The sequence below is a fragment of the Gopherus evgoodei genome, chromosome 11 (genome assembly GCF_007399415.2).
Source record: "Gopherus evgoodei ecotype Sinaloan lineage chromosome 11, rGopEvg1_v1.p, whole genome shotgun sequence".
In the NCBI taxonomy this organism is placed as follows: Eukaryota; Metazoa; Chordata; order Testudines; family Testudinidae; genus Gopherus; species Gopherus evgoodei.
This window is the reverse complement of record NC_044332.1, coordinates 78,956,976-78,966,321: the sequence shown is the minus strand read 5'-3', so window position 1 is coordinate 78,966,321 and position 9,346 is coordinate 78,956,976. Positions and strand designations below refer to the sequence as shown.

The 9,346-nt window shown below is 63.0% G+C and overlaps 1 protein-coding gene across 1 annotated transcript in view; it reads right to left on the bottom strand.

Moving 5' to 3' along the window:
* Positions 1–97: 97 nt before the first annotated feature.
* The window catches only part of PRKAG3 (protein kinase AMP-activated non-catalytic subunit gamma 3), a 9,813-nt gene continuing 564 nt past the window's right edge, over positions 98–9,346 (bottom strand). The window contains exons 2-6 of the mRNA XM_030579377.1: positions 9,048–9,085; positions 8,629–8,775; positions 6,535–6,628; positions 4,505–4,627; positions 98–3,230 (exon numbers count right to left, since the gene is read on the bottom strand). Of these exons, the coding sequence (XP_030435237.1) occupies positions 3,208–3,230; positions 4,505–4,627; positions 6,535–6,628; positions 8,629–8,775; positions 9,048–9,085 (425 nt within the window). The 3' untranslated portion in view covers positions 98–3,207. The remainder of the gene's footprint in view (positions 3,231–4,504; positions 4,628–6,534; positions 6,629–8,628; positions 8,776–9,047; positions 9,086–9,346) is intronic.

Sequence of the window (9,346 nt, the reverse complement as noted above, 5' to 3'; positions counted from 1 at the left end):
TTTTCAGTGTCCTAAAAACCAGGCTCTGCTCTGTGCTCACCTTGGTTACCTAGTGGTTGGTATATTATTCTCAAGCCTCCCCAGGAAAGGGGGTGAAGGGATTTGGGGGGATATTTGGGGAGGGATAGGTCTTCAAGTGGCCCCTCCCTGAATGTTTGTTTAAATCCCTTGGTGGTGGCACCAGTACCGTCCAAGAACCAGGGAAGGATTTGTACCTTGGGGAGTATTTAACCTAAGCTGCTAGAAATAAGCGTAGGGGGTCTTTAATGCGGGCCCCCACATCTGTACCCCACAGTTCAGAGTGGGGAGGGAACCCTGACACTCACACACATCCGTTCCCCCCCTCCCAGGGCAGAGGAACCTCTGCACAGGGACAATTTCTGTCGTGGGCACCGCCAGGGGGACCCATCCAGCTGTGCCAGCCTGTGGAACGGACAGGCCTGGCCAGAGCAGGCGTGCAGCTCCATTAACCTCTGCCACCGGCCTGCTGCCTGCATCTGGGGCTAATGCACAGGGCTGGGTGCCAGGACTCCTGGGTTCGAACCCCAAGGCTGACCCTGACTCATCCCCTCCCTGGCCCTGGGGCGAGCAGCAGAGCAGGGACAGCACTGGGAGCAACCTGCCACCTGTTTGCAAACTTCTAGCTCCCCGGGTGGCCAGGGCTCGGAACGGGGGCCTGTGGGAGGCCTGAGGTGCCAGCACTGTCCCGGGGGCAAGTGGGGGATCCCGTAGCCCAGCTGGGAGCAGCAATAAAGCAACAGGTGCTGGAGCTCCTGCCGTGCTGGGTTTGAGTGTGATGTGGAGTGTGGTGAGGGGCGGCCCCCATTCCCTGGGGCCACTGAGCACCTGCCCCAGCTGCAGCACCAGGCCAGGGGAAGGGGCGCGGGCCTGATTTGGAGGTCAGGTGGGCGAGAGGTTGGTGTGATGGGGGCAGCTTGGCATGTGGCCTGCAGTTCCTGGGCTACGCTGGGCGCCCAGCCCCTGGGGAGAGATTTTGTCTTAGCCCCGGGCTCCCCCACTGCAAAGCAACCAGCCCCTCGGCTCGGCCTTCTGGCAGCCTGGGCTTTGCTGCCACGCTGGCACCTCACCAGGCGGTGGAAGCCCTGAACCAGCCGGGCACCCGAGGGCAGTGGAGCCCCGCATTTGCCAGGCTGCGGCTCGCTCCTGAGCGCATTTCTGTGGCAGGAGAACGAAAGCAGGCTGGGAAGAAGGAAAGGCCAGAGGTGCATGGGGGAGCATGGCCAGGCCCAGCCTGGAGTGGGGGCCTAACCCCAGGCCAGCCACAGCTGGGGGTTTGCCTCAGCTCTGCCGTGAGTCTGAGCCCCTGGGTTTTTCTCCCAGGAGCCAGATTCACTCTGCTGCCAGCTTGGCCCCATGTATGCCAGTCCTGGTGCCAGCCAGGCCCCTGGCGCTCCTGGACAGTCGCCCTCAGGGACGCCCGGCTCCCACTGAGCCTGGGACCTGCCCTACTGCCCCGCCTCCCCCCACCCGCCTCTGCCCTACCAGCAAGACAGGGCGTCTTACTCATGGGTGCTCCAGCCCAATCGCCCCTTGGCCGTCCCAGGAGGGGGAGGGGGATAAAGGCCCCCACCTCCACAGGGTGAGATCTCCCTCTCCAGAAACCATCCCATGCCCTTGCCCGCCTCCACCCTGGTGCTACCCTCTGCCTACCGGAGAGGGTGGCCCAGAGTCCCTCCCCCATCCCCCTGCTGAAAGGTGCCAGCCGCCAACACAGCGAGCTGCCCTCAATGGCGTACTAGGGAAAAGTTTTCCCTTGGCAAGACATGGCGCTGCCCCCAGGGCCCTCACACCTCCGTCAGCCCCCTGGCCATGCCCTTACCCCACGGCTGCCCCGGGATTCCCCAGGGTTCTGGCTCTGCACGACGGCTGGCTGCTGGGAACGCCCAGGGAGCCCTGGGCTGGGGTGGCACCACCCACTGATGGGCCCATGGGATGCTGCGTCCCAGGCACCGGGCTGGGATCCCGGCAGGACGGTTTCGGCTCAGTTCAGCTTAGCAGGTGCTGCTGGGGGCATCCCCCCTTTGGCTAGTGACCCCCAGTTCTGGGCTCTCTTGGACGAGCTCGGGGTCGGGGGGGGGGGCTAGTGCCCTCCAGCTCAGCTGCCCTAAATAACTACCCAAGGCCCAGTGCCAGCATGTTCCCAGTGTGGAGAGCAGCGGGCATGACCCTCCAGCCACCATGCTGCCCATTCCCCTGACCCGTGTTATGCCATCTCCACCTGGTGCCTCGGGACTGCTGGAGGGCTCTGTGGGGCTGCTCACAGCCCGCTGCCAAGGGCCAGTCTCGAGCATGGGGGCACCCGGAGAGGAGCCCATAACCTCTGGCATTTGCTCCAGGGTTGGCTCTGGGTCAGGATGGCGGAAGGGGGCTTGATACAGGGTGCCACGGGTGGGTGCCGCGGGCAGAGGGGCAGCGATGAGGAACATCAGCCTGGTGCCCGGCGAGGGACGATGTTACATACCCAGCGTTCAGCAGGAGGAGCGCAGCCAGCCACGAATAAATACACGTCCCCCCCCACGCGTGGCCCCTGGCGCTCACCAGCTACCCTACAATAACACGCAGTGCCCAGTGCCACAGTACCCAGCCAGCGGGAGCTGCTGGCCAATAACAACCCAGCGGGCCGCCCACAAAGCAGGGGGAGCAATAACAAGGGGGGCCACAACCGAGTGACCCTACAATAACACCCCACCCCTGCACTAAGCCAACAGGGCTGTTTAGTCTCGTTCCGCAGGGGCGTTATGGACACCAGCTCCAGTGCTGGCGGGAGCGGCCGGGCGGCCCCGGAGCAGAGGCAACAGAAGCGCTTCGCCTGGCTGGGGGTCTGGGTGGTCTGTGCTGGGGCTGGACTTTGCAAGCATCTCCCATGTCACTTGAGCTTTGCTTTACACGTGATGCCTACCCTGGTCCGGTGGGGCCTGGCTGCTCTTCCCCGGGCCAGGCCCGGCCAAGTGCCAAGCCAAGCGGCCGCCTCGGTGAGTGCTAGGGGGCAGCTCCGTGTCTATGGCCGCTGGGCTTCCCTGTGTCCTGCCGCTCATCAGCTCCCAGAGAGAGCAGCCCCGAGGCACCGACAGTCCCAGAAGCGGCATCACCAGCCAGGCTCCGCCATGGCCTTCCGCATGGCAGGCCTCCCCTGGGCAGCGCCAAGGAGCCTCCAGACAGACGTGGCAGCAGCCCCCCCCAGCACCTTCAGCATGAATGCCGGCTGATGCCTGCAGGAAACCAGGGATGGGGGTTACCAGGATGCAGCAGCTGCCTCTCCTCCCCACCCCCGTGAGCTGCCAGGGGACCCGGCCCTGCCCAGCACAGCACCTGCTGCAGGCCTGGTCAGACTACAGGTCCCAGCACGCAATACGCTGGTAGGATTTTGCACTCTGGGACTTGTAGCTGCCATGGGCTGCCCCCCAGGCCCCCCAGTGTGACCTCGAGCCACCGCCGGCCCGTGGCCAACAGTGCAAAGACGCCGTGGCTCAGGGAGACACACGGACACAGCTGCTCGCACCCGCGGGCACAGACCCATCCTCCCTGGGGTGCTCCCTAGAAACACCAGCTGGCTGGGCAAACGCTCCAGCGGACAGACAGTAGAGCTCAGCCCAGCCCCACTTTGCTGCAGAGAGCAGGAGTCACAGGCCTAAAGACGCCTGCCAGGGAAGCCAGGAACCAGCCTGTCCCCTTGGCTACAGCTCCAAACCCAGCAGTGGGAGCCCACCACTTACCCAAGCCCAGGGTGTGACGTTATGAGTCTGATCTAATATCTCCTTGCAAGGTGACAGGGCCAGAAAGAGCTAATTACCCCCCAGGCTGACCTGACCCGGGGGTGAACCTTAAGGACTGGCTAGGAAGATCTGTAAATGAACAGAGCTGGGAAATGCAGCCACATTGTTAGAGGTAGAAGGGTAGATGTTTGCTCAGATCTTGGGATGGGAGCAAACAAGTCTTGTCTATCGCCAGAGTTTTGAGTCAAAGATCAAAAAGGGAATATTAACATTTAGGAAGATGTTTGAGGGAAATAGTATTATTGTCTCTGTGTCTCTTTGAAGGTTGTGGTGACCTGGATTTGAACTGTTTAATGGATAAATTACCCTGGGCTAATTGCCAGGATGGTTGGGAGAAGGAGAGTTAAGCCTATTATTTTCTCAGGCCAAAAGGCTGCTGGAAATGTATAAAAACCCTGAGACACGATCTGCTTTGGGTTTCAAGAGGGGGAAACCTTAAGCCACAAGAATTGAGATCCCCAGTCACTGACTGGAGCCACCCTGAATATGGACATTGGACTGTAACCTCTGAACTATTTCTAAAAGGACTTTTGGCAACTATGAGCTCATCCTTGCTATGTATCTGAACCTCAGGAATTGAATTCACGTCTGTCTGCATATTGATCTTTTAACCAACACTCTCTCTCTTTTCTTTTTAAATAAATTTTAGTTTAGTTAATAAGAATTGACTATAACGTGCATTTTGGGTAAGATCTAAGTTATCATTGTACCTGGGTATGTGGCTGATCCTTTGGGATTGGAAGAACCTTTTCTTTTATATGATGAAGTAAGATTTTCAGGAATCATCACATCTGCCATGTGTGTCTGGCTGGAGGTCGGGCACTGGAAGGGAACTGCGGTGTTCGAACTTCTGAGTAACCAGTGAGGTGCTAGAGAAGCTGTTCTGTGCTGGTTGGTAAATCGAAGTATTGGAAGATCCACCAGCGTCTGGAGTTTGTCTGCCCCATTTGGTTTGCAGTTCACCCTGATTGAGTGACCTCAGCTGGCTCCCACGGGAAGCACCGTCACACAGGGCCAGCAAAGAGCCAGCAGCTGGGAACCAACTCCCAGCTGGATACAGGCCACCCACAGCCAGGTTAGAACCGGGGCCCTCCGGGGAGGCAGGCCCCACACCCAGTGCCCCCAAGCCATCCCTCCCCCACCTGCCTGTATCCCTCCATCCACAGCCCCTGGTCCCCGGTCTGGCCCCAGAACTGAGGTGCCTGGCTGAAGGGGGTGATGGCAGACAGCAAGGTGGGAGCGTGCTGGAGGAAAGGCCCCGCCATGCCCAGGGGCACGGGGGTCGCGGGGGGGGGGAGGCTTGGGCCCCAGGCCTCACGGAAGCTGTCCCAAGCAGCCTTCTGCAAAGCTGCCAGCAAACACATTCCGCCCCCGGGGCACTACCCCTACCTGTGCCCAGCTAGGCGTGAAACCAAGGCAGCTACCCAACAGGGGAGGGGGCCAACCCACCCCGGGAGGGGCCATCGGCCCTGCGGCCTGGGACCCAACCATGCCAGCCTCATGGCACACAGCACCTTGCAGGACACGGATGTCATCACACGCCAGCCGAGCGCTGCACCAGCCCAGGCCAAATGTCCCACCCTGGCCATGCTGCCTTCAAACCCTCCTGTCTTTTGGGGGGGGCCCCAGGATGCCAGCGGGAAGCCCCATAGATGCCCCCAACAGCTGGGCATCCTGCCTGCTCCCCTTCCCCAGCTCTCTGCACCCACTCTGCCCTGGGGATCCACGGGCTGTGGGCCAGCCATGTGAGGAGAGAGAGATGCAGTGGTTGGGGGGTGCTGCTGGCACTGGGAGCTGTGGCCGTCCAGAGGGGGCCAGGGGAGGGAGGGGAGATCCCCACCTCTGTGCCATCTGGGGTTACAGGATCGCAGGGCTGCCCAGCTCCCCTGCCCTGGGATCCCATCACCCCCAGCCCATTAGGGCTGAATGGGGTCCCAGCACCCCGCACAGCCGCCGTCCCATGGGCAGCTGGCACGCTCCCTGGCCAAGGGATCTGTCATCAGGGCCCGTCCCTGCCTGGGAGGGACCAGGGACCAGGCATCGAGTCCTGCAGAGGGGAAGCTCCAGCCCATCCATGGGTCCCCCTAGGAGGCCTGTGTGGGGCGTGGTACGGCGAGCACCCCATGGGGTCCAAGGAGCCGGATCATGGGAGGGCTCCAGGAATCAGTGAGTTGCTGTGCCAGGGGGTCCCTGAGTTGCGCCCGCTGGGAGAACGGGAGCCGTGCCACCCAGCTGGTTCTGGATCTAGCCCTCTGTTAGCTGCCGCCTGCGCCCCCTGATCCCCCATCTCACCCCAGCAGGCTCTTTGCAGGGACGCAGGCGAGAAAGTCACGGATGAAAGGGAGGTGGGGGGAGCTGATTTTGGCATTCCCCCCAGCAACGGCGGCTGTGATTTGCACTTAGCTCATGCGGCCGGAGCGGGGGCCAGCCCCCCACTTGGCACAGGGGGTCCGAGTCCAGGGGAGGCAGGACAGAGCCCTCGGCGGTGACTGGACGTGGCACCGTGTGAGGCCAGGCCCTGCTGCTGCTGAGCAGTACAGACCTGCAGCGCAGGCTGGGCGGGGGTCCCAGGAGTGTGCCCCCGACCCGCGGGGGTGGCGAGGCGGCAGCGAGCGGCAGGGAGTGTGGAGGCCAAGGGCTGAGCCTACCTGAGCCGGCGAGAAGCGAAGCGGAGGAAATGGCGGGTACGGATGGAGAAAGGACGGAGCGTCACGGGCTTAAGAGTTAAGAGCATCGATACCTGCGGGCGAGAGGACCAGGGCCTGCAGGATGTCGGAGAGGGAGACGATCCCCCGCAGCGAGTTCTTCTCGTCCACCAGAACCAGGCGATGGACCTGCCACCCAAGCGAGACCCGCTGTCAGCCTCACCCGCGGGGCCAGGTGGGCAGGGAGCGGGCATCGTGGGCGGATGGGGTCAGCCAGCGGGGCTGGGTCAGAGGGGGTATGTGGGGGGATCGGAGTCAGTCAGTGGGGGGGCAAGGTTAGAGGGGATACATGGGGGAATTGGGGTCAGTCAGTGGGGGGGCAAGGTTAGAGGGATGCATGGGGGAATCGGGGTCAGTCAGTAGGAGCTGGGTCAGAGGGGGTGGGTGAGGGGATTGGGGTCAGCCAGCGGGGCTGGGTCAGAGGGGGTATGTGGGGGGATCGGAGTCAGTCAGTGGGGGGGCAAGGTTAGAGGGATGCATGGGGGAATCGGGGTCAGTCAGTGGGGGCTGGGTCAGAGGGGGTATGTGGGGGGATCGGAGTCAGTCAGTGGGGGGGCAAGGTTAGAGGGATGCATGGGGGTATTGGGGTCAGTCAGTGGGGGCTGGGTCAGAGGGGATATGTGGGGGGATCGGAGTCAGTCAGTGGGGGGGCAAGGTTAGAGGGATGCATGGGGGAATTGGGGTCAGTCAGTGGGAGCTGGGTCAGAGGGGGTATGTGGGGGAATCGGGGTCCGTCAGTGGAGGCTGGTCAGAGGGGGTGCATGGGGGAATTGGGGTCCGTCAGTGGGGGCTGGGTCAGAAGGGATATGTAGGGGGTGTGACGAACTGGGAAAGTTCTTAATGTTTTCTCTGAATACTGTGTTGGTGCCTCAGTGTCCCCATGGCAGTTCTTAAGTATCTGGCAGAGCAAAGGGCCAGTGCACCTAAATGCCTGGCACTCTGTCTCCTAGCAACTGATGGCCTGGGCCCCTCCCCTGCAAAGGTGCCAGCTGAAGGTGTTGGAGACAAAGGGATCAGGTGACCTCCTGGCCCGGGAAAGGGGCTGAGCAGAGAGGAGGGGCTGGAGGGGTTGTGAGTCTGGAGCTGGCTGGGGTCAAGGGTGGAGGGCAGACCTGGGGGTCTGGCTCACTGCCCCCCAGAATGGACCCGGCCGAGGGGTCCGGTTCTCTGTACCTACAAGCTCTGTTTTAGACCCTGTTCCTGTCATTGAATAAACCTCTGTGTTACTGGCTGGCTGAGAGTCACGTCTGACTGCGAAGTGGGGGTGCAGAACCCGGTGGCTTCCCCAGGACCCCGCTGGGGTGGACTCGCTGTGGGAAGCGCACGGAGGGGCAGAGGATGCTGAATGCTCCAAGGAGAGACCCAGGAGGTGAAGCCGTGTGAGCTCCTTGCCCTGAACAAGTCTGCTCAAGGGAGAGGAGGCTCCCCAAAGTCCTGACTGGCTTTATGGGGAGCAGTTCCAGAGCATCGCCCGGGGACCCCGTGACAGGGGGATTGGGATCAGTCAGTGGGGGCTTGGTCAGAGGGGATACATGGAGGGATCGGAGTCAGTCAGTGGGGGCTGGGTCAGAGGGGGTATATGGGGGGATTGGGGTCAGTGGGGACTCGGTCAGAAGGGGTGTGTGAGGGGATTGGGGTTAGTCAGTGGGGCTGGGTCACTGGGGCTATATGGCAGTGGGTCGGGGTCAGCGAGATCCTGTGGGAGGGAACAGACCACTGCCGGGGGTCACAAAGGGGGTGAGCCCCCCAAGGAGCTGCCAGGGGGCCAGGGACAGTGCTGGAGTCTGTGGGGAGGGACACATGAAGCTTATTGTGGGGACAGGCAGACGCTCAGCTGGGACCTGGGTCCAGGGGCCCCCCCAGAGGCCGGGAGCAGGATCCGAGGTGGGGAGCAGGGCCCTCCCAGCCCTGACCCCGGAGCCGGGAGCAGGATCCGAGGTGGGGAGCGGGGTCCCCCCAGCCCTGGCCCCGGAGCCGGGAGCAGGATCCGAGGTGAGGAGCAGGGCGCCCCCCAGCCCTGGCCCCGGAGCCTGGAGCAGGATCCGAGGTGAGGAGCAGGGCGCCCCCCAGCCCTGGCCCCGGAGCCGGGAGCAGGATCCGAGGCAGGGGGCAGGGCCCCCCAGCCCTACCTGCTCCTGTACGATGCGGTCGATGACGTCACCCATGGTCTCGTGGGGGTGGCAGGTGAGCACCCCCTCCAGGCAGAGCGTTCGCCGCCTCAGTGCCTCCCCCACACTCATGTCCAGGTTGTTGTAGGTTTTCTGGGCAGCCAGGTGCTGGGGACAGGGGACAGATGGATGCGGTCAGGGCCTGGGCACAGCTCCGGAGATGCCAGCCCCCTTGTGTGAGATGGGGGGTCAGCCCCACTGTCCCTGCCACCCCACAGCCCGAGCTTTCACTGCCCCCATAAGCTCTTGCCCTGTGGAACAGCCGCCATGCTCCGCCCCAGAGGGGGCTGCACTGTGGTGGTGGGGAAAGGATCCCTGCCCGGCACTCGGGGGGTGGGGGGGTTACGACCCAGCAATCCGGCCCCGGTGCTGATACTCACGATCACGTCGAACCTGGAGTACAGGCCCACGACCTGCCCTGGAAGGAGAGAGCGAGAGAGCCAGGGTCACTGGCGGGGCGGAGCAGGGCGGTGGGGGGCACGGGGGTCAGACAGGCAGCCAAGGCCTGGTGGGGACAGTGGGGTGTGAAGGGGGATCCGAGGAGTGAGCCGTGGGTCAGGGGAAGACAAGGGCAGTGCCGGTGCGGGGTGGACATGGCCCAGCGGGAGGGGGGGACGGGACAGCGGGTGCTCAGGATGGCTGTGAGTTGGGGGACCCAAGGAGGACAGCATGAGGAGCC